Consider the following 24,262-nt stretch of genomic DNA (forward strand, 5'->3'; position numbering starts at 1 on the left):
GATTGTCAGATACATGCATTTGTTTGTTTGTTTGTTTGTTTGTTTGCATTACCTGACACTTTCAGAATGTAAAATTAAAATTATTTGATTTTCTGAAAGCATCTTGATATGCTTCTTCATCACATGTAGATTTACCAAGCTAAACGTCTAGTCACAAATAAAAGCAAATCTGAATTCCTCACACCCCAAAACATAGTTTTAAAACTCCTCACTGAAGAAATTCACAGAAATTAACTCCCTAAAATGTCATGCCCTATCTGCACAGTAATATACACAACCCGGCCGTATGCGCTTCGTGCATGTGTTTTGTTTGTGCCTGTGTTATGCACTCCGTGGCGCAGCTGCTACTGGGACCATCTTATTTTCCCTCACAATGAATCTCTCCCACAGAAGATGAGTATGACCTTGGTGATTTGAAGCAGCAAGCTCAAGCAATAAAAATGGAATCCAACAAAGTGGATGAATAATAGTCCCAGGCTGAAAGCAAAAGAGGGATGTCTTTTAAAAAAGGGGGGTGGGGGAGAAGAAATAAAAGAGAGGGAGAAATTAATTACATTCCAGCCCTGCCAAGGAGATGGTAGGCACAGAGAACATACAAAATGTTATGGGGCTGCGTGACATTTGCAATCCGGCTTCGTGCGATGTCAAGAATGAAGGACGCACGCTGCTCACGTCAAGAAATACTGGAATAATTTGTACTTTATTTTTAAAAATAGTAAAGGGTTTCTTGTCCATGCAAGTCATAACACGTGACGTTGACATTTTGACTTTTTCGAACACTTGACATTTATTATGGAACTTTGTGTTTTGTTCATTTGCTTTTTATGGGACACCTGCATGATACCATGATCAAAATATGCTCCTCTCTTGTTCTGGTCCATTCGCCCTCCTCCCACCTCAGAAAAACAGACTTTTAAAGCATAATGGAACTTCTGTGCATTTCCCCCCAAGTGTAGATGGTCTATTGCATAGCCATTTTGTCTGGTTATGGCCCTGTATGGGTTGCTCTAAAAGTTTCCTTCTTTATGGTTCATCTCTCCTCTCTGTCCCTGCCCCCACCCCCACCCCCAAATTGCAGCAGGGCAGAGATCATGATCGTAAGTGCAGTAAGAGGGAAGATAATATTTAACCTTCTGATCTGTTTGCAAGGTGGTTTTATACAACAATGAGTGTTTGTCCCACATTCATCTTAATTTGCTTGCAGGTGTTTATACATCATTCTTTCAAGCCACACTTTCAAAGCATTTCTCTGTTGCTTTCCAAACTGCAAAAAGTCTGTTTCTTTTTTCTAAGTGGATTTCTTGAGCAAAGGCAATGGAACACTTAGGCCCACTTTAATTGCAAAAAAACTGAAGTTACAATATGCACTTGAAATTGGGTTTATCCACATTTACCTTTCCTCTGCTCTTCCCAGGAACAGTCTGTGCTTTAAAGCTCCATGTCAAAGCACCTGTTTTTGTTTGTGCTTAGGAGATTTCTCTGCAAAAACCACACTCTTTAAAACTCAATGGGGGAAATGACAATCCACAGAAAATCCAAACTGAGGTTTCCCAAGCCTGGTGCCCTCCAGATGTCGTTGGACAGCAACTCCCATTAGTCCCAATAAGCATGGCCAGTGGGCAAGGGACTGAGAGCTGTAGTCCAACATCTAGAGGGAACCAGGCTGAGACAGCCACAGATGCTCCATGTTAGTTGGTGAAACGTGAAGAAGATAATCCCATGCACAGATGGGGTGCTGACTCAAGGGAATCAAGTACCTTACCGTATTTTCCGCCCTATAGGACGCACTTTTCCCCTCCAAAAATGAAGGGGAAATGTGTGTGCATCCTATGGGGCGAAGTCGCGCAGCTCTCCCACGGCTTGTGGAGATTTCCCCGCCCTAGCCCCACACCTGGGGGGGAAATAATTTTTTTCCCCTTTATTTCCCCCCCCCAAAACTAGGTGCGCCCTATGGGCCGAAAAATACGGTATTTCCTCCTTTTGGGTTTTTATTTTTCTTCGGGGCTATATATACTGCTGTATTAAATCCTGATGTCAAATAGGGATGTATCTTTTTCTGTGTGCCATTTTTACATACAGATGTATTTTTTTTCTTAACTGGGGGGAAATGGCACTGACACATAATGCAGTAAGAATGAAGGAGGGCATCGAATGAACTTTCAGACATGGACATCTCAGGTCCTTCTTTTTAAGGCCTAATGGTAGATCCCTTTATTGGATATACTGTAGGTAAAGATGAGCACAGATTCTCCAAATTCTCAGAGCAGACTGGATCTCTGTAGATCAAGGGCTGTTTGCATATATTTTGTCCTGTAAGGAGCCGGAGACTTGATGGGCAGAAGGCTTTGGAAGCAACAGTGTCCGGCAGCCATAGATGGCTGCTAACTGTAGGCTACGTTTGGAGGTGGAACAGCAAGGAGAGGCAGGCTTAAGTGCAGCGATGTGGACCAGTGAAGCGGTATAATGCCCCGTAACTCAGCCCTACACCCTAGGCAGAAGAGTAGAGGTCAAGGTGCCTACAGCCAGGGTACTTAGGGATGTTGTCAGCAGGTTGGTGTGAGAAAGGGGCTCTGTGTTCTGCTCCAGCCACAAGTATTCCTCATCCAGTTTGCGTCTCTGTAGCTCACGGCCGATGTGCTCACGGATGGACTCGTAATACCTGTTGATGTATTTGATCTGGGTGTGTGTGTGTGTGGCAGGTGGAGTGGAAGAGACAGAGAGACAGAGAAATGGAACACTGTGTTTGGTGTGGCAGGCTCCTCCCTTCTTCACGACCCTGCTCTCTTTACCCACCAGGCTTTTGCTAGAGATGCTTGAGGATTTTAATCAGTCTGTAATTTTAAGCAAACAAATCTAATTCATACACCCTGGGCCCTTCTTTGGTCTGTTCCAAATTGTTTCATTGGGTTTTAATATTCTATGAGTGCAGGTTTGCAACCCACCCCAGAACCTTATGCTGAAGGGCTGGTAGGAAATCCTATTAAATTAAATAAATACTAGTTCATAGATCGAGCACAGTTCTCTTTTAGCTTTTGCACTTCTCCAAATTTTACAGTTCTTGGCTCAATATACCAAAATGCATACAGAAATGCATGTTTTAGATGCACACCAAATGAACGTTTTATGATCATTTATGAACCCCTATCAGGGCAAAAATGCATATTTTAGGATAACGTGCATGCAAATATAATGTTAATTTTTGTATGTGTTTTCTTAAAAATTGCATATGGGTGTAGAAATGGGCTGGAATGAATGAACAATGCCAGAAACAGACTGATCTGCCCACCCTTAGCTTGCACCCACCTGTTCCGAGGACAGGAGGTTCACATCAATGAGGTTCCGGTCGTAGGGCACTAGGGACACCACCTCAAAGGTCAGGTAGGGCTCTTCAGACATTTGGTACTATGGCAGACAAAGAAAGGAGGTGGCTCACATTTTTTTCAGCAGTTGCATCAATTTTGTGAGGTTGAGTTTTGCATGTACATTCTCTCTTCTGTAGAATCAAAGGGCAACTCGGGCGTGTGAACAAGCCAAAACCACTCAGGGGTTCCTCACATACTACAGTCCTAATGAAAATTACACACCACATTTACTTTTCTTTAAAAACAACAACAACAACAACCCATGGGCATGGTTTGCCATGACACCTTTAGATTCACATCTTGTCTAGCCCTTAGTGAAGTCTGTTCACATATATAATTGCCAGTTGTCAAGTTATAGCGTGAAGAAGTCAGATGTTGTCCATACACGACTGAGTTGGCCCCGGGGAAATCCAAGGGATGATGGGGTTGTCCCCCACCATCCTATGGGTGACAATGACCACCTACCCTTGCCCTGGATATTGCGTTATAGCAGGTATGAAGAACCTGTGGCCGTCCAGATGTTGCTAGACTACAGCTCCCACCTGACCCTGCCATCATGATCAATTGTCAGGGTTGATGGGAGTTGTATTTTTTGCACCACACTTCAGCCAAAAAGGCTCCCCTTGTCCTCTTTCTATGCAATTGGTCCCGGATTAGGGGCTGCAGTTATTTCACACAAAGGACAATTATAAATGCTTTCCCCCCCTTTGAACATGCAGAAGGGTCCTCCTTAGAATGGGAAATGGGAATGAAAGAGACTTTGAGGATTCCAAATACCTTAAGGCCTGACCTGTATGTTGCAGAATCTCTACCTGTTTAAGGTTACAGCTCACGGTTTGTACAGAAAATGTCCTGCAGGTTGTCTTGCACCCACCCATTAGTGACCTATCAAAGGCAGAGAAGGAGCATCACCTTGGTCTTTGCTTCTACCACAACAGCAATGTCCTCCAGGCGGATCCCAAACTCACCATCCTGGTAATATCCTGGCTCTGGAGAGAATGGGGCAAAGGAGAGAGGAGACAGAGAGAGAGTTCAGAGTGCTTCTGTGCCTCCCCCTCCCCACCAATCTGGCAAATCTTCTTACTTCATTGCCCAAACCAGTCAGGCTGTTTATTTAAATGAGACCCTCATTAGCAATGCAAATTTCCGGGGGGGGGGAGGGTGGAAATCTAGAGAGAAGGCGGTCTCACAAAATGGGCTCTGAACGACAGACACTTATGCTGCAATAAATCTTATTAGACTGAAACTGTGGACAGCTTTTACTATGGACACACTAAGACTTTTGGTAAACATGCACATTATTGTGATTTCATGTGGTTTAAAGAACTGCAAAAAATCTTACTTCTGCTCGCTGTAACGGACTAACACAAGTGCCCTTCTAGAATATGGTGTAGTGAATAAAACATTTAGCAGTTCCCAGATACAAACTCCAGAAAGAAAAAGAATCCCTGCCTGCGATTCAGGATGGGGAGGGGGAAGCAAGGCTTGGTGGCATCAGAACCAGTGAAGAGCATGTGGCACTTACCTATGGAGGTGAACATGCCTTTTCCCAAGGGCACATTGTTAGTCTGAAAGCCCACAGGCCCTACAGGTGAGAGGATCAGTTATTGCTATCAGAAAACCAGCCCAAGAGATTTTGCCATCCCTACTGAACTATGAAGTCTTCCCCTCTTAACGCAATGAAAACCAATTCTCCCATGGCATTTCACCAAAGCTACACAACTCCTGCAAACAGACATAATATCATGAGAAATCTTGGTTATCATTTTTTCATGTTAAAACTCCCCAAGTTTCTAGTCCTGAATATTACAGAGATCAGCTTGGAAGTATCCTGATAGGACTGAGCTTAGTTAAATGTCCATAGTATATCTGTAAGGAAGGAGGACAGGGAGGAAATTGGAATAAATTGGCCCCACCTCCCGTGACCCCCCAGGCTTGGCAAAGCTTCAGTGCCCTGTGCAAATTACTGGCCTTTGCTACAGCAGACCCGATCTATAAGCAAATGTGTAGGGCAGGCTGTTATATAGATTTTCCAGAATTCAGCTTCTAGTAGCGTAGAAGGTGGATTGCCATTTTTAAAATGTTTGTTTCATTGTTTGTCACTGTTGAAGGGCAATATAAGCGCAATTCAACCTGACCCTGGTGCGACTTACACTCATGAACAGACAAAAAGTTGCCAATGCCATGACCAGTGCCATGGCCGTAGTTGAGCCCAGCTTCCCATAAGGCTCGGCGAGCAAGGGCCTCCACAAATCTCCCTAAAACAGAAAAGTCAAGTTTTGTTGAGGAACAGCAGGAGAGAACACTTAGTTTTCCCGCACACCCTTTCCCACACCTGCAAATCTCAGCAACAGGTAATAAAAGGCATACTTCCTTTGACAGTGGAGGTGGAACATAACCAGAATGCCTCGTGGCCACTGATATCCTCCAAGAATTTGTCTAACTCTTTTTTACAGCCACCCAAGTTGGCAGCCATCACTACACCTTGTGTGACATGGCCTGAGAGGTGACCCCTGAGGCTGTAGGTCTGGAGAACTGCCTGGTGGGTCAGGGTCTAAGTAAAACTGAGACATGGGAGGAAAGCGGTGTGGGAGCGGGAACAGAACAACTTACAGAGAGACTCTCACCTATGCCCAAAGCATGTTCACAGGGCCAGCTCTATCTTTAGGCAGAGTGAGGAAGCTGCCTCAGGTAAGAGTGGTGCTGATGGCAGTGGCAGCGAACTGATGGAAGACAGAGCTGTATGTATCGCACGTAGTCTGCCTTAACCACCCTTACTAAACTAGACTGCTGCTGTCAGTTATGGTGGAAAAACACCGCTGGTGTTTGTGTAAGACTCAACCAGCAGTCCAGCCAGCTTCTGTCCATGGAATCATTTTATTTGCCTCAGGCAGCAAAATGTCTTGGACCACATTCACACCATACGTTTACGTGCTTTAAATGTGTTTTAGGTGTATGGTGTGGGTGTGACCTTGGGCTGCCCCTCCTAGAGCTGAAATTAAATTTGGAGGAGGCAAACACTCTATATCAGAAGCTGGGCCGACTTTATTTGGTGCCCCCTCTCACCTGAAGTTCTGGATGGAAAGACGAGCCTGGACAGGTCAATGACTCCCATCAACACACGGGTATAGGCTTCCTAAGAAGTGGAAGAGAAGAAGAAATAAAGAGATGAAAGGAAGCATGTCTGAAATGGAGGGGGGGGGAATGATGAGCCAGATTCATGGAAAATTTATTTGCCGTAATAACACACAAAACCTGCCCTATACTGTTAAACCACTGGTCTATTTAGTACTAGGCGCAGCAGGGAGGGGTGAGGAACCCAACCCTGACCTAGCACTCAGGGATGAAGGGGGGATGACCATATTTTCCAAAACCTCTTTCACCCACCCACTCAGAGTCCTTTCACCCAGAATTCCCTGCGTTACAGAATAATCCCTTATTTGTTGTTCCTCAACCAAAGGTATTACTTTCCTTTCATTTGGACCACATCAGTGAGGCCAAGGGGGGTGGGTCTTGTTGTTTGGGCAGCCCAGGACCTCCATACACACTGCCTAGGTTTGTGCCCCAGGGACGTCACTTTGGTGCTACTAATGCAGCAGTTTGGCTTCACCCTCGGAGGCACACTCCATTGTCTCTCGAGACAGATGGATGCCAACAACTTGCTGTTGTGAAAGACAATAAAACAGTATGTTTTATTAAGCACCCAGTTTCCTTGTCTGGTTTGGGAAGCCCCTTGCAGAGCACAGCAGATGAGTTTCCATTCAGGGTCATGAACTGAAACCAACATGCAAATCCTGCAACAAAATGTTGCAGTGTTGAGTGCTGCTGCCCAGCCACTGCCCTGCCCTGCAGTCCATTCCTTTACCATTCCAGCCCCACCCTCCACATTCTGTGGCCATTCCATTGAGCATACTTATTTCTTATTTAGCTGTTTTTGTCCCCTCCCCTTCCCAGAATCCTCCCCTGAAAAGTGTTGTTGGTTGTGTTTTTTGGTACTTTTGCAAACCTCAGGGTTCCCCAAGCCTGCTGATACTTCCTTCTTACGGAGGTGCTGGGAACTTCAGCTCTGTGAGGGGTACACTTTAAATGCATGGTGGGAGGGGGAAGGGGGAGACCTGTACCAACTCTCACCAAGGGCCCAATATAGGCAGAGGTATCAGGGACATCAGTTCCACAAGGGAATCGATATACCGCTTGACTTGGTTACTGCTGTGGTCTCCCTAGAGTGGGGACAGGTTTCAGGAGGTAAGCCAGTTGAGATATTTCTGCCCAAAGTAATGGCTTTGTCATTGTACACTTTAGGCGCTAGGCAAAAACTTTACTTTTTAACCAGGCCTATGGTTGATCTGCCAACCTAGCAGTTCGAAAGCACGTCAAAGTGCAAGTAGATAAATAGGTACCGCTCCAGCGGGAAGGTAAACGGCGTTTCCGTGTGCTGTTCTGGTTCACCAGAAGCGGCTTAGTCATGCTGGCCACATGACCCGGAAGCTGTACGCCGGCTCCCTCGGCCAATAAAGCGAGATGAGCGCCGCAACCCCAGAGTCGGTCATGACTAGACCTAATGGTCAAGGGTCCCTTTACCTTTACCTTTATGGTTGATCTGTTTGACATCCTATACCAGGGGTTGGCAACGTTTTTGGGGCATGGGCCGGTTCGCAATCCTGCAGACGCCACGGTGGGCCAGAGTGCATGCGTGTGTGTGCATGATCGCACGCATGCATGCACAAATGCCATTTCCAGCACTCCTTCTGGCGCAGAGGAGGCGTGCACAGCTTCCCATTGGCTGGAGGAGCTTCCTGCAGCCAATGGGAAACCGCCCAGCATCACGGAAGGCAGTCCCCGCTCTGCTCTGCACCGGTTTAGCGCGGTGCACAGGAACCGACCGAGTGGGTGGCGGGGGTCCATGGGCCAGTTAAACGACCCCCAAGGGCCACTTGGGTTGCCTATGCCTGTCCTATACCCTTTTAAAATGTGGCTCTTTTCGGGGGGGGGGGTGTTATTGGGTTGTTTTTATTCTGATATGTTGTGATCTTTTCTGTGAACCGCCCTGAGACCTCTGGGTATAGGGTGGTATATTAATTCAATTAACAACAACAACAACAACAACAACAACAACAACAACATATTACAATAGGATCCAAACAATATAAATTAAAAGCCTTTGCTGATGACTTAGTATTGACATTATAAGACCCAGACTCCAGTGCAGTAAAAGCACTGGATCTGATACAGGAATTCGGTCAAGCAGCGGGATTTAGGTTAAATAAGAGCAAAACCAAAGTATTAGAGAAAAATCTGGACAATGATGAAAGAAAACTACCACAAGAAAAGACGGGCCTTGATTTTGTGAAAAAAGTTAAATATTTGGGGGTGAACTTGTCTGGGAAAAATCTGAACTTGTACAAAGATAATTATGAGAAATTATGGAATGAAATTAAGAGAGATTTGGAGGTATGGTCAAATTTAAAATTGATATTAATGGGCTGGATTTCAGTGGTTAAGATGACTGTGCTGCCAAAGATGCTTTTTTTGTTTCAAGCCCTCCCAATTATAGATAATGTGAAATGTTTTAAAGAATGGCAGAAAGCTTTATCTAGATTTATCTGGCAGGGGAAAAAACCCAGAATTAAATATAAATTACTTACGAATTCTAAAGAAAGAGGGGGATTTTCCCTGCCAGATTTGAAAATCTATTTTGAAGCAGCAGCGCTTTGCTGGATTAAAGAGTGGATACAGCTAGAAGATATTGATGTATTAGATCTGGAGGGATTTGACAATGTGTTTGGATGGCACGCATATTTATGGTATGGTAAGGTAAAGGCCCATAATGCATTTAAAAATCATGTAATTAGGAAATTGTTGTACAATGTTTGGATAAAATATAGATAGACTTCCGGAGGCGGCGCGACCGGTAATGGCTGCCTTCTCCGAGTAAGGAGAAGGGAGCTCCGCTGTAAACGGGTCGTCCGCTACGGCGAAGCGGAGACCCATTCAGGAAAACCACAGGTGGCAGAAGCCTGTGGTCTCGGGACCCGGCGGGCGCCAGAAGCAGCCCCCAAAACGCTGAAGGGACCCCGTAAGGGGCTCCGGATCGCGGAGGGGGTAGCGGCGCTGTGGGTCGTTGCGCAAACAGCGAAGTGAAGCCGCGTTGCTGTTGCCGGTCAGCGCTGTCCTTTCTTCCTGCAACTTTTTTGAACTTTGGAAACTACAACCCGTGAGTAAATTTGGACATTGAAAACTTTCTGAAACTTTTGTCAACTTTCTGAAACTTTTTGAGAACTTTATGAAACTTTTAAAACTTTTTTAAAAAGTTGAAATCTGGCTGAAAACGGAGTGAGGATAAGCAGGAAGCCCATCTCCCGCTATACTGAACTTTAAGCAAAGAGCAGGAGGAGTGGAGACAAAAAGTTATGCGTTAACTAAATGCTGGCACCCTGTTAAAGCAGTTTTCTGAGTGAAAGACTTTGAGCTATTGACTTTTGCTGGTCATATTCGGGGTGCATTGATATCCTTCTTCTGTGGCACCAGTGGATTATAAAATAAATAAGAATCTCTGGTGCTGGAGCTGCCTGGATGAGCACCAGTTTGCAACTTTGGATACATTGAATTCAGGTTTTGAAACATTCTGAGTTGGAACTGGATACTTTGAAACTGTTGCAGTCAAGGCACTGTAAGAAACACTGTTTTGCTTTAAGTTTTACTCTGCTAAAAATAATACATTGTGGAGGCGATAGACATGGATTTAAATTTATAAGTTTAACTTGGATTTGATCTTTTCCCTGAAGACGTATTAAGCTCCCTCTAGAGGATTTTGGACTTACAGCAGTGACTTTGTTTTACTTTCCCTTTCCCGGCCTCTGTTTGACTATTGTATCTGGGACTCTGCTTTCTCATGGGAACAACTTGGATGGACCTTGGATTACAGATAACTTTGGAATGAGTGGCGCAAGGAGAAGAGGAAGGACTAAACAAACAACTCTAACTTTATCTGCAGCCTCACAGCGTAGATCTTCTGTGCCGGCCTTGCCTTCCACTTTGCCTCCAGACATAGAGGCGGCCTCCCTAATACAGGCAGGGGAGGGTGAGACAGAGGAGCTGCACCTGGGAGATATGGCTTCAGGGACAAGTAGCTCTGTCTTGGAGAAAATTTTGGAGAAACTGGAGGCTCTGGACAAGAAGGCTGATTTGCATACAGCTAAAATTGAACAGAACACAGAAAGCTTGAATAAGCTGACTGGACAAGTTGCACAGAATGCCCAGTCTATTGGAGAATTAAAGGAGGCTGTAGGTGAAAATCGTAAACTGGCTGAAGATACTAGTCAAAGATTGGAAGAACTTGAGAAAGAAGTAAGACCACTCAGCAAACAAGTTGGAGAACATCAGATTTACTTTTTGATGACAGAACTGCGAAACAGGGAGACCAACTTGAGGATACGGTCAATACCAGAGGTGGAAGAAGATAATTTTATTGAATTTCTAACTAAGGAATTTGCCAAGTTTTGGAAGTTAGAGGAAAAAGACTTTAAAATTGTATCTGCTTTCAGGCTTGGCAGAGTCAGAAGGACAGAGAAGCCCAGAGATTGTTTGATAACACTGAGATCAAAGGAGGAAAGGGACAAGATTTTGGGCCTGCACTACGAAAAGTCACTAGACATTTTGGGCAAGAGAATTGAAATCTACAAGGACATTCCTAAGCAGTTGCTGGACCTTAGATCTAACTACACGGAATTGGCAAGACTGTTGAGAAGCAACGCAATTATCTTCAGGTGGGAGTTTCCACAAGGATTATCCTTTACCTACAGAGGGAGAAAGATCAAAATCAAAACAGTGGAAGATAGAGACAAGTTTTTGGGAGCACACGGAGAAGACCTCCACAAAGGACTTGGATTGCCAGCGCCAGAACTTCCAGGGGAGCCCGCCCCCTCGGATCCTCAAGGACCGGAGAACAAGGTACCACCCCAGAAAGAATAACCAGACCTATCCAGGATGTCTCTGCAGCTTTTGAGCTGGAACATAAATGGCTGTAACAGTCCCGAAAAAAGGTCTAAAATTTTTCATATTTTAAAAAAGGAACAATTGGACATTATATGCTTACAAGAAACACATGTGATTAGGCTCCATAGAAAGGTGTTAATAAATAAAAGGCTTGGTCAAGAATTTATATCATCGGATACAGTTAAAAAGAGAGGTGTAGTGATCTATGCAAAAGAGAGCCTTTCACCAAAATTTCTCTTTAAAGATGAAAGTGGAAGAATCCTCGCAATAGAAGTACAGTATCAAGGAGAAAAAATTTTGATATTAGGAATTTATGCTCCAAATGAAGGAAAATCGGATTTTTATAAGAAGTTGCACGAGACCATGCTGGATTATCTGGATTACAACAACGTCATCATGATGGGGGACATGAACGGGGTCGTATCAACAAATATGGATAAGTCACAGAACCAGAACATTACTAAAGAGGGAAGACTACCTAAGACCTTTTTTGAAATGACTGACAATATGGACTGGGTTGATATCTGGAGAGTTAGAAACCCCCTGGGAAGAGAAGGAACATTCTTTTCTGAAGCTCAACTGACTTGGACACGAATCGACCAAATATGGATAACTAGAAGTCTGGCACCTAAGGTGAGGAAGGTGGAAATCTGCCCCAAAACATGCTCCGACCATAACGCCTTGAGAATGGATATGACATTGATCCCAATCGGCTCCTTTAGATGGAAGATGAATGATGGCCTGTTTAGAGACCAAAGAATTGTAAAGAAGGCCCAAAAAACCTTAAAGGACTATTTTGAGATTAATTTGAACACTACGGTGGAAAAAAGAACTATCTGGGATGCAAGTAAAGCTGTGATGAGAGGGTTCTTGATTCAACAGAATTCCTTAAAGAAAAGACTGCAAAATGAAAAGAAAGATAAAATTCTGGAAAGTATCAAAGAGTTGGAGAAGAAGTTAAGATCTAATCCGAAGTCCCAACCGATTCTGAGAGAAATTAAACTTTATCAGGCGCAATATTCCAAGCTGATAAATCAGGAAATAGAATGGAAGATTAAAACAATGAAACAAAAAACTTTTGAATCGGCAAATAAATGTGGGAAACTGCTAGCTTGGCAGTTGAAAAGGAGACAAAGATTAAATACAGTAACAAACTTAGAGGTTGAAGGAAGGAACATTCAGAACCCGGGAGAGATTAGAAAGTGCTTCCAGAGGTATTTTAAAAAGTTATATACTCAAGGGCCACAAGATGAAATAGAGATTACACAATTTTTGGAGAGAAATGGATTAGCAAAGCTGTCAGAAGAAAATAGAACAATTTTAAATGGCAAAATAACACGACAAGAGATTGAACAGGCCATCCTGAGTCTGAAACAGGGCAAATCACCAGGGCCAGATGGACTGACCTCTAACTACTATAAGACATTGAAGGATTATTTGATACAACCTTTGTTGGAGGTCAGTAATGAAATAATGGAGGGGAAGAAGGCGCCTGAATCGTGGAAAGAAGCATTTATCACATTGATTCCAAAGTCAGAAACTGAAAAGACACAACTCAAGAATTACCGTCCCATCTCCCTTTTAAATGTGGATTACAAAATATTTGCAGATGTTTTGGCACGAAGATTTAAGAAAGTTTTAAGTGAGATAATCCATAAAGACCAGGCAGGCTTTCTCCCGGGCAGACATATGTTTACTAACACAAGGAACATCATAGACATATTGGAACTTTTACAAACAAACATAAACACTAAAGCAGTTTTAATTTTTATAGACGCGGAGAAAGCCTTTGACAACATATCTTGGAAATTTATGAAGGGGAATTTAAAAGAAATGGGAGTGGGACGGGGGTTTGAGAACGGGATTGAGGCAATATATTCAGAACAAAAGGCTAAACTGATAGTTAACAATGTGGTTACAGAAGAGTTTAAAATTGAAAAAGGTACACGACAAGGCTGCCCGATTTCCCCATTACTGTTTATTTCGGTTCTGGAAGTGCTCCTGAATATGATTAGGGGGGACCGGTTGGTGGAAGGGATTCAGGTCGGAGCGAAACAATATAAACTTAAAGCTTTTGCAGATGACCTAGTTCTGACATTACAGGAGCCGGAGTCTAGTTTGAAAAGAGTACTACAACTGATTCAAAACTTTGGTCGAGTGGCAGGATTTAAGTTAAATAAGCAAAAAACTAAAGTTTTGGGGGAAAACGTGACAGATATTGAGTTGGAACAGCTTCAGAAAGAGACAGAACTAAATGTGGTTAAAAAAGTTAAATACCTAGGGGTAAACATAACAGCAAAAAATCTGAGTTTATTTAAAGATAATTATGAAAAATGTTGGTCAGAGATTAAGAGAGACTTGGATAGTTGGTCAAGACTAAAACTTTCTTTGTTAGGCCGAATAGCTGCCATCAAGATGAATGTATTGCCAAAAATGTTATTTTTGTTTCAGACACTGCAGATTGTAGACAAGACAGAGTGCTTCCGGAAGTGGCAGAAAGATATTTCTAAATTTGTCTGGCAGGGCAAAAAGCCCAGAATCAAATTTAAAATATTAACAGATGCGAAAGAAAGAGGGGGCTTTGCCCTGCCAGATTTAAAGTTGTATTATGAAGCTGCAGCTTTCTGCTGGTTAAAAGATTGGTTACTTCTTGAAGATACGGATGTCTTGGATTTGGAAGGTTTTAATAATGCGTTTGGATGGCATGCATATTTATGGTATGATAAAGCTAAGATAAATAAGGCCTTCAAGAACCATATTGTCAGAAAATCAGTTTTTAATGTCTGGACAAAATATAAAGACTTACTGGAGAATAAAACTCCGAGGTGGCTGTCACCCCTGGAGGCTAAGGCTCGGAAAAGAGCCAATATGGAGGCCAACTGGCCAAAATATTGGGAGATAATAGAAAAGGATGGTGACAACTGGAAATTGCAGAGTTTAGAAAAGATGAGAGACAAAGTGCGAGACTGGTTACACTATGCTCAGATTAAAGAAGTGTTTAAAAATGACAAAAAGCTAGGATTCCAAGTGGAAAAGTCAAAGTTAGAAACTGAACTGTTAGAACCTAAGACTAAGGTACTTTCAAGAATGTATAACTTGCTGCTGAAATGGAACACACATGACGAAATGGTAAAATCAACAATGATAAAATGGGCGCAGGATATTGGGTATAATATTATGTTTGAAGATTGGGAAAGGTTGTGGACCTCTGGGCTGAACTTCACTGCATGTAATGCGTTGAAGGAAAATGTGATGAAAATGATGTATAGATGGTACATGACCCCTGTTAAACTGGCTAAAATATACCATTCGTCTGATAGCAAATGTTGGAAATGTAAGGAAAATGAAGGAACATTTTTTCACCTCTGGTGGACCTGCCCTAGAGTGAAGGCCTTTTGGGAGAAGATATATAATGAATTAAAAAAGGTGTTTAAATACACCTTTACTAAGAAATCAGAGGCCTTTCTCCTGGGTATTGTCGGCCAGAGTGTGTTAAAAAAGGACAGAACATTCTTTTTGTACGCAACAACAGCAGCAAGAATATTAATTGCCAAGAATTGGAAAACTCAGGAGCTACCCACTGTGGAAGAATGGCAGATGCAACTGATGGACTATATGCAATTAGCCGAGATGACCGGCAGAATTCGAGACCAGGGAGAAGAAAGGATGGAAGAAGACTGGAGGAAATTTAAGATTTATTTACAAAAATATTGTAATTTGGCTGAGTGCTGAATTGGATGCCAGTGCAGACAATTGTCTACCATTAAATTAGATTTAAGGCTGAATTATATGTCAAACCAAATTAAGATTATTAATTAAGATGAGTTAAATGATAATTTGTTTGAAATTAATTTAATAATGATGTAAGTGTATGCGGGAGGTGTGGGGGAGTCCCATGTAACAATTGAGAGATGTTAAATGGACAATGATAAGTGGTGCTTATCTAACATATGCTTTATTTGAAAACTTCAATAAATATATTATAAAAAAAAAAAAATGTTTGGATAAAATATAAAGATCTTTTAGAAAGGAAGACGCCCAGATGGCTCTCACCAATGGAGGCGAAGGCCCAGAAAAAGTTAAATAAGGATACCAAATGGTTGAGATATTCAGATTTATTATTGGAGGATAAAGAAGGATATAAGTTAAAACCATTTGATCAAGTTAAAGATAAGTTAAATTGGTTACATTATCACCAGATTAATGAATTGTACAAATTAGATAAGAAAAATGGTTTTGCTTCTGAAAAATCTAAGTTGGAGATGGAGTTGGTGGACACTAAAGTTAAAAATCTGTCTAAAATGTATAAGTTACCGTATTTTTTGCTCAATAAGACTCACTTTTTCCCTCCTAAAAAGTAAGGGGAAATGTGTGTGCGTCTTACGGAGCGAATGCAGGCTGCGCAGCTATCCCAGAAGCCAGAACAGCAAGAGGGATTGCTGCTTTCACTGCGCAGCGATCCCTCTTGTTCTGGCTTCTGAGATTCAGAATATTTTTTTTTTCTTGTTTTCCTCCTCCAAAAACTAGGTGCGTCTTATGGTCTGGTGCGTCTAATAGAGCGAAAAATACGGTACTTTTGGAGTGGCATACAAAGGATGAACAAGTTAAATCAGTGATGATAGATTGGGCAAGAGATGTAGGACATAACATAATGTTTGAGGATTGGGAAAGATTGTGGAAGAGAGGGGTCAAGTTCACTGCATGTACAATGTTAAAGGAAAATATAATGAAAATGATGTATAGATGGTATTTGACTCCTGTTAAATTCGCAAAGATCTATCATAACTGTGACAATCTATGCTGGAAATTTAAAGAGAAAGAAGGAACTTTTTATCACATGTGGTGAAAGACTTCTGGGAAAAGATTTATAATGAATTGAAAAAAATGTTGAAATATACATTTATAAAGAAACCAGAGGCCTTTCTTCTGGGAATAACAGGTTTGGAATTGCCCAAGAAAGATGTTAAATTATTTTTGTATGCCACAACTGCTGCTCGAATTTTACTAGCTAAGAAGTGGAAAACGCAAGAACTACCAACTGTGGAAGAATGGCAGATGAAGATGATGGACTTTTCGGAGCTAGCCGACCTGACCGGAAGAGTCCGCGACCAGAATGAGGAGGAGTACCAGGAAGAATGGATGAAATTTAATGATTATTTAGTTAAATACGTTAAGTTAAATTAATTGGAAAAAGCTTGCAATTACCAGTTAGGCTTAGGACTTAAATAAGTAATGTGATGAATTATTATGTTTAAGGCTGAATTGGGAAGAAAGAGTGATGTTAAGTGATTAAGTTAAAATTATAAGAACTTTGATTTGGAAAACCGTTAAAATGATAAGCACTGAAATTCAACTAGGGGGATACGAGGAAGTCACTTAACAATGTTAAGAAGATTAGTTTTAATAAGGTTATGGTTTATGTTTGTTTATTTGTTAGTGTGTTTTTAATTTTGTAAAAATCAATAATTTTTTTTGAAAAACAACAACAACAACAACAACAACAACGCACTTGGGAGCCACCTGCTTTACCATAGCCATCCTGAAGGTAGCAAGAGAAAAGGAGGGCAAAGTAACTTAGACAAGGGGGTGGGGGTGGAAATACAGCAGAAGGAAAACAAGACTTTGTCCCCGAGTCCCAGGTGTGCAAACCAGGTGTACGTGTTGGAAGAAGAAACAGTACCTTCTGAAAATCTGTGGGCTCCCCCCAGTGGACAGTGCGGGTTATGTCCGTTGTTCCATCTCTGCAGGGGTGAGAGAAGCAAAGCGAAGGGAGCTTTGTCAGGCAACGGTGCCCGTCAGGTCAGGATTTTGCAGCAGAGGTCCAGAGCCTCACTTGGCAGAAGGAGCTGGAGGGCTTCCCAAAATGTAGCAAGCAGTGGCGTAGCGTGGGTTGTCAGCACCTGGGGCAAGGCAAGTAATTTGCACCCCCTAACCCGTGGATTTGCGCCCCCTAACCCGTGGATTTGCGCCCCCTAACCCTAACCCCCAGATGTTGCGCCCGGTGCGGCTGGCCCCCCCTGCACCCCCCACGCTACGCCACTGGTAGCAAGGCTGGCTTACCACATTTTGAAGCAAAGTCGGTAATCCAATTGCCATGCAAAGAGGCATGTCCCCCACTCCTTAAGGAGTCCAGAGTGTATAAAACTACCTAGTTTTAGGTAGTGAGGAGCTGTTTTGGTGGATCGGACTCCCCACACTTAGCCCCAAAGTCGTGCCACATATATTTAGGGTAGCACGTGGAGAACCTTTGAGAGCAGCAGTTCCCCCTTTGCTAAGTGGAACCTGTTGCTCCCAGACACTTGCCTGACTCTTAACCCTGATTTAGGAAGTGAGGGTTTCGTTTTTTAGCAATGCCTCTGTTCTTCCTTCTGGTTACCTGTTTTATTCTGAGTAGCTGTATTTTTAAATACCATTTATTGCGCCTCAACCCTGGATCTCCTCCACAAGACCTGTTCCTTGAGCAGGGAGCCTAATGAATCTTAACAACAAAAATAATGACAATCTGGGAGCACCTCTGCTCTTCCTCCTAGGCATAGTTCGATATTTCAATTGTATCATGTGATGGGTAGTAAATATTCTGGCTGTTTATATGTTGTAACCTGTTCACAACGTTTTACAGACTTTATAGAGAAAGCGGCCAATAATTTGTAACAACAACAAGTATTATGACAAATTCATTACCCGCCCTTCACCAGCAGGTCCCAGTGTGGGTTACAACAATTTTAAAACAGTTTAAACAAATCACAGGTGACTCCTAAAACACACACACACAAAACCAAGGCAAAGAGGTGTGTCTTCATCATATGACAAAAACTACATAATGTAGGCACCATATGCACCTCTGTGGGGAGGAAGTTCCACAATTTAGAGGCCGCCACAGGCACAATACCTCCATTGCAGGGGGTTGGACTAGATGACCACAGGGTCCCTCCCAACTCAACAAGTCTATGATTCTACCACCCCGAGCCTGTGAGGGCAGCAGAACTATCAAGAGCTGCTGCTCTTAATACTCCATACGGTCAGTGGCAGATGCTGAGTTCTCAAATTTTAGCAGTGCCCTGTGTGACGCCAAAATCTGCTGCCCCCCCACCTCTTTCACTGCATTCTAAATAACAGTTGTGGCATCCCCAGGTTCCCCGCCCAGTGCGACCAAACCAGTTGCACTCCCCTAAATCTGCCCAGGTAGGACCTAGGGTAGGACACTGTATTTCAGAGATCAATAGATGAAACCAAACCCTAGAGTACAAGGAGGTGTCACTGGGGCATATTCAGAGTGCTATCCTTGATAGGAGAAAGCTCCATAAATCCAGAAGCAGCTTGCTAGGTGGGGAGGAGTCTCTTTGCTATCTTCTCAGCAGATGGTTCACTGGTGTTTACCAGGGGATGGGGGGGGTGTGAGGCAGTGGGGAAGTTGGTGATGTGTAAGCACATCAGCAGGAGTGCCACATTGGCTCTGCCAGTGTGTTTGCACTCCGCTGACCTTCCTGCCACTTTCCTCTCTCCCTCCTACGGTACAGTGACCCGTCTGCCAGCAACCTAGCACAGAGGCTCTGCCCCACAAGGTGAGCTGCTTCTCCATAAAACCCACTGCCAGGTGCAGGCACCTGAGCCGGGCCAAAGAGAGAGAGGGCATCCCATACTCACAAATATTGGCCCCCTGAGTCCAGCAGGTACATTTCATTCACAGTCAGGTTTCGGGCAGTAGCATTGGATGGGCTGAAAGAGGAAAAGAAAGACACAGAGAGGAACATCAGAATTAGCATGTTGGGTCAGGCAATTGTGCCTCCAAGCTCAGTGTTCAGTCACCAGCAGACGCAGGGAAATTCAAAAACAGGATAAGGTGGCAACATTCACCCAATAAGAGTAAAGGAATATTACTATTATATGGAAGCACATAGTTTCCCCCAAAGGATCATGGGAACTGTAGTTTATCCCTCACAGAGCTAGAATCCCCAGCACCCTTAACAAGCAGTTCCCAGAATTCTTTGGGGGAAAGTCATGTGCTTTAGAGGCATGGGTTGTACACAGCCTCTGTTTAGATGATGATTTTTATTCCTCCGCTGCCCTCCACCGTAAAGTCCCATGGCAGATGACAACAATATAGAAACAAAAGATCACAACAATTTACAATCAGAAAAACAGAGCAAGAATGTAAGAAGCAACAGTGGCCAAAGGGGTGGGAATGTGCTTCAAAGCCGTCTTCCCAGCACCGGGGCCGATGCAGCTTATCTGAATGTGCCTTGTGTGGAGTGAGGTTGTGGTGAGGCTGGGCTGTGTGGCTGCACCGAGTGCCAACCTGCCACTCTCACTGGTGTATCCCATCCAAGCCACCACCATGGGTCACCCAAGTCCCACCCAATAAGTGGCAGGGATGCTGGTTTTGGGAGGGCTGCTCCACCTCACCACAAAGGCTGCTAGTAAAAAAACCAAAAAACCCTGCTGAATCAGACCAAAGAATAGACTAATCCAGAACCCTCTTCCTGTTTTCTAGTGACCAACCAGGGCTACGGTATGTACACACCATACATTTCAAGCACCACCCCAAAGAATCTTAGGAATCGTCGTTTACCCAGAGACGAGCCTAGGCACTTGTGCCCTATTGGTGCCTCCAAAGCCAGGAGAGACTATGGAGTAGAAACTTAAAGTTTGCTTTTCTTCACCTTCACTCCGACAGCGATTTCCTGGCCATCAGAGTTGGGTCTGCTCTGTTCCCCATCCCCCCAATCAGTCTGTCTGCCTACTGCCTCCTTCTGCTCCATGCTTTCCCTTCTGCCTCCTTCTGCTTCCCTTCCTTTTTCCTCCTCCAACAACTCTTCCCTGCTCTCTCTGTCTTTCTTCTCTCCGAGCCCCTGCTCACACTTCTAAAAGCTTGCCAGCCAACTGGAGAGGGCTCCATAGAGCTGCTACAACAGTGAAGTAAAGGTAAAGGTACCCCTGACCCTTAGGTCCAGTCCCGCTCCTGCCCACCTGGCTACAGCAGTACACACCAGCAACTGGATTCCTCTGCAGAGATGGCCATAGGAGCCTGTATGCCTGACCGAACAGCGGAAGAGCAGCTCTGGGGTGTGTGCAGGCTCCTAGCCACTCCAAGCCAGAGGTGCAATTCTTGTGCCTTCCTAGGCCTGTGCCCTTGTGGGCTAACCTGGCCAGCCCCTGAGTTTACCCCTCACAGAGTTACAACTCCCAGCACCATGAAGAAGCTAGAGTTCTCAGATACTTTAAATGCACTGGGTGTCTACACCTGGGTGTTTCTGGAAAGCCCACAGGCAGAGCAAGAGAGTGACAGCTCTCTCCCAGGATAGCTCCCCAGAGAGGCAGCCTTCTTCTGAATCTGAACATAGCATACAAACAGAGCAGCTAGCAACTATCGGCAGCTGTATCCTCCACGGACCATCTCCTTTTAAAGCCATTGAAATTGGTGGTCATTTGAAATATACTCAGAGTCGCAAAGTGATTTCATGCTCTTTATTCAGCTCATAGTGGTGAGGAGGAATGAATGAATGAAAGTCCCCTCAAAGTATCTGCTTTATATACATTATTTACACAATGGGCTGCACATGATTGGCTAATTCCAGAATTCTACTGTAAGCCAATCAAGTTGTGGATTCACTTCTATCTGGAGCATGATTGGGTGGTTCCTGCCAACCAATCATACTGCTGCATTGTTCTAGGACCAATCAGACTGCTGCATTCTGAATCCTATTGTTCTAGGACCAATCAGACTGCTGCCTTTTGGATCCTATTGTTCTAGGACCAATCAGACTGCTGCAGTTTGGATCCTATTCAACTCAGTACATAACATCATTATTGCCTCTTGTGGGAATGAGCTCCCTAATGGCACCTCCATGTCCCAAGGCTCCCAGGTGGGTGGGTGGTTGGGATATAATTGCCTTTGTGCCTTTCTGTGAGTTTCCTGGAAGTGGGGGGGGGGGGCTAGCCAGTGTGAGAAAACAGGATGCTGAATTCACCAGCAGGGCTCTCTCTCCCTATGCTTTGCAGAGGCAGGTGTGACATGCACGCTCAGGAACCCATGTGCACAAACCACAACCTATATTTGGGCATGCCATTTTTAGATCCTGCCCACCCCGGTTTGTGCAGATTCTTGGCAGCTCTGTGGTTTCCCTCTACACGCTCACGGCTTTTAGGACGGGCTCCTTTATGTGAGCATTGCAGACCAAGGCTATGTGCACATCAGTAGCTTAAAATGCAACGAATCTCTCTCTCTCTTTCTCTTTCTCTCTCTCTCACACACACAACAACAACAACAACATTGCGCTTGCATGTTGCTGTTCAAACCAGTGAGGGGGTGGGGGGATGTCTTCAGCTGATGCACATTAACTGTTTGATTTCTCCCCACCCCCGGCCCAGCATTGTTCTTCGTAAATTTGCCCTCTGTACATGTGCAACATCTGCTTCGAATGTACCTGGCTCAGCTTAACTGTGAAGTGAACGTAGTTTAGGTTTTCAAATCGGGTAGAAGCTGCATCAAACAGCAGTATATCTGAAGAAACAACAGTGTGGATAGGGACCGTGGCTCAGTATCATGTGTGCATTGCTTCAAACACCAGCGGTGGGATTGCACTGGAGCCAAAGTAAGTGGTAATGTGTGCCAAGCCTAAGTTCTCAGAGGCTGTGACGCCAGTTTTAACAAACCCAATTTTTCAACTGTTCTTGTGGAGAATGCAAGGAGGCAGTAAGGCAGAAGTAGGGAACAATCAGGCCCAGAGGCCAAATCTGCCCCTCCAGACCTCTCTGTTTGGCCCTTTGGGGCTCTCCCTTGGACTGACTGCCTCTCTGGGCCACACCTCCTCTCCCCTGGCCACGCCTCTCACCACCCCCATTTTGTGCTCCTCCTTGAGCGCTTGTGTCTGGCTGAAAGATGGGGAGAGAAGAGGCCACACTGATGCATTTCAATCACACGGCTTCCCTCAAAGAATCCTGGGAGCTGCCATTTGTTAAGGGTGCTGGGAACTGTAGCCCTGTTGGGGGAAATTACAGTTCCCAAGGTTTCGAAGGGAGCAAGCTGTGACTGTTCAAGTGACATAGATGTGCTTTAAATGTTATCGTGTGGATAGGATCGTGTGTTTCTGGCCTGATTTCTATGTTGCTGGAATGTAGCCTACTGTAATGCTCTATAATTTAAAGTAATATCATCCCCCTTTAAACAGTCATGGCTTCCTCCAAAGAATCATGAGAAGGTGCTGCGAGTTGTTAGGATTCCTCTATTCCTCTCACACAGCTACAATTCCCAGAGTTCCCTGGGAAGAGGGATTGATTGTTAAAATACTCTGGGAACTGTAGCTCTTTGAAGAGGCAACACCTCTCAGCAATCTTAACAAATTACAGTTCCCATGATTCTTTGAGGGAAGCCCTTACCGTTTTAAGTGGGGGGTGATACTGCTTTAAATGTATAACGCAGATGGAGCCTCCAAACGTGTACATCGGTCAAAACTGCATACAAAAAAACAACAACATGTTTATTAGGAGAAATTTGCACTAAAATGCTGATGAATTTTCACAAATCACAGATCTCTGCAGAAATGTGGAGAACTGAATTTAGGAGTGGGAAAATGAGGAAAGGGGGGAACTGATAAGGGCAGAGCCCTCCATCCCTATCCATCTCTGATTATAGGCCCTAGTTAAATAGATGGAAATGGTGAGTGATAATAAGAAGCAAATGGTAGAGTCCTCCACTACTTTGGTTCTGAGAGAGGGAGCTGTCCACATGTTTTGGGTTGTGGCACTGTGAATTTCGAAGGTTACCTGTGTTTCGGTTCCTGTATTGTTTTGGTAAATGTGAATCAGGTAGGTTTGCAAACCAAAACAAATTTCTCCTCAATCCCTACCTGTAATGGGCCAGAGCTGCATTCAGACCAGTGGCGGAGATTGTCTCAAAGCTGGGTCCCTTGCAGTTGGCCTCTTCGCTGTGGAGGGAAAGAGAAAACTCTGGTTGGCACCCTTTTCACCCTCTGCAGCGTCATCACCACTGATTGATTTTCATACTGTTCACATGCCACAAAAGCTTCTAAGCCATTTACAAGCATAAAATCTACTATAAATTCCATACATAATTAAAATAAAAGAATAAAACAACTCTACCAAAATAGTAAAACCACTCAGATTTGATACCATTATTTTTATTATTTATTTAATTTCTATACCATCCTATACCCGAAGCATAACAATGTGACAGTTTTTAAAACCCCCCAATTAAAATAGATAGGTCAAGAAGTTCAACTTCAGGGGAATGAATGCTTGTCTAAGCAGGTGTACCTTCAATAGCCAGGGGAATGCCAATATAGATGGGGCTTCTCATATTTCAGCAGAGAGGACATTCCACAACACTGGTGCCACCAGTGAAAAGGCCTTCCTCCATGTTCTCACAATGTGATAATCATCAGACCATGGCAAAACTAGCCTAAATGAAGCATTGCCCTTTTCAGACTGACCTACGCAACTGGTCTACATAACGGGCGCCAGAGATTTCATTCACAGAACCGGTGGGAACATTCTTTTCCAGCCAGACCAAGTACCGAATCACTGCAATGGCATCTCGTACCTGTGGTTGTAATCGTTGTTTAGTATTTCTATCCTGCCTTTCTATAATAAGTACACAGAGAAACTTACAGCAAAATAATAAATAGCCACATTGCAAATTTACGAGCATGACCAAAAACACCCTTCTCTCTCTCTCTCTCTCTCTCTCTCTCTCTCTCTCTCTCTAAAAACCAAATGGAACACATGATTGCAATAAATATTCAAATATCATTTTATCATCACGTCTGTTGCGGAATGCACACATCATTCACAGATGTCCCATTCTGACTGTCTACACCCTGTATCAAGTTTTCATCTGCAGAGGCATCATAGTTGGCTGGAGCCACACTATATGGCTGCAACATGGC

The 24,262-nt window shown here is 43.8% G+C and overlaps 1 protein-coding gene across 1 annotated transcript in view; it reads right to left on the reverse strand.

The window, feature by feature from the left end:
• Positions 1-681: 681 nt before the first annotated feature.
• XPNPEP2 (X-prolyl aminopeptidase 2) overlaps positions 682-24,262 on the reverse strand; it is a 41,767-nt gene continuing 18,186 nt past the window's right edge. The window contains exons 12-22 of the mRNA XM_083595959.1: positions 23,807-23,916; positions 23,204-23,281; positions 19,002-19,073; positions 17,038-17,098; positions 6,429-6,498; positions 5,516-5,620; positions 4,888-4,947; positions 4,275-4,351; positions 3,304-3,402; positions 1,967-2,676; positions 682-1,757 (exon numbers count right to left, since the gene is read on the reverse strand). Coding sequence (XP_083452085.1) covers positions 2,482-2,676; positions 3,304-3,402; positions 4,275-4,351; positions 4,888-4,947; positions 5,516-5,620; positions 6,429-6,498; positions 17,038-17,098; positions 19,002-19,073; positions 23,204-23,281; positions 23,807-23,916 — 927 coding nt within the window. The 3' untranslated portion in view covers positions 682-1,757; positions 1,967-2,481. The remainder of the gene's footprint in view (positions 1,758-1,966; positions 2,677-3,303; positions 3,403-4,274; positions 4,352-4,887; positions 4,948-5,515; positions 5,621-6,428; positions 6,499-17,037; positions 17,099-19,001; positions 19,074-23,203; positions 23,282-23,806; positions 23,917-24,262) is intronic.

Source organism: Podarcis filfolensis (genome assembly GCF_964270895.1).
Source record: "Podarcis filfolensis genome assembly, chromosome: Z".
Classification (NCBI taxonomy): domain Eukaryota; kingdom Metazoa; phylum Chordata; class Lepidosauria; order Squamata; family Lacertidae; genus Podarcis; species Podarcis filfolensis.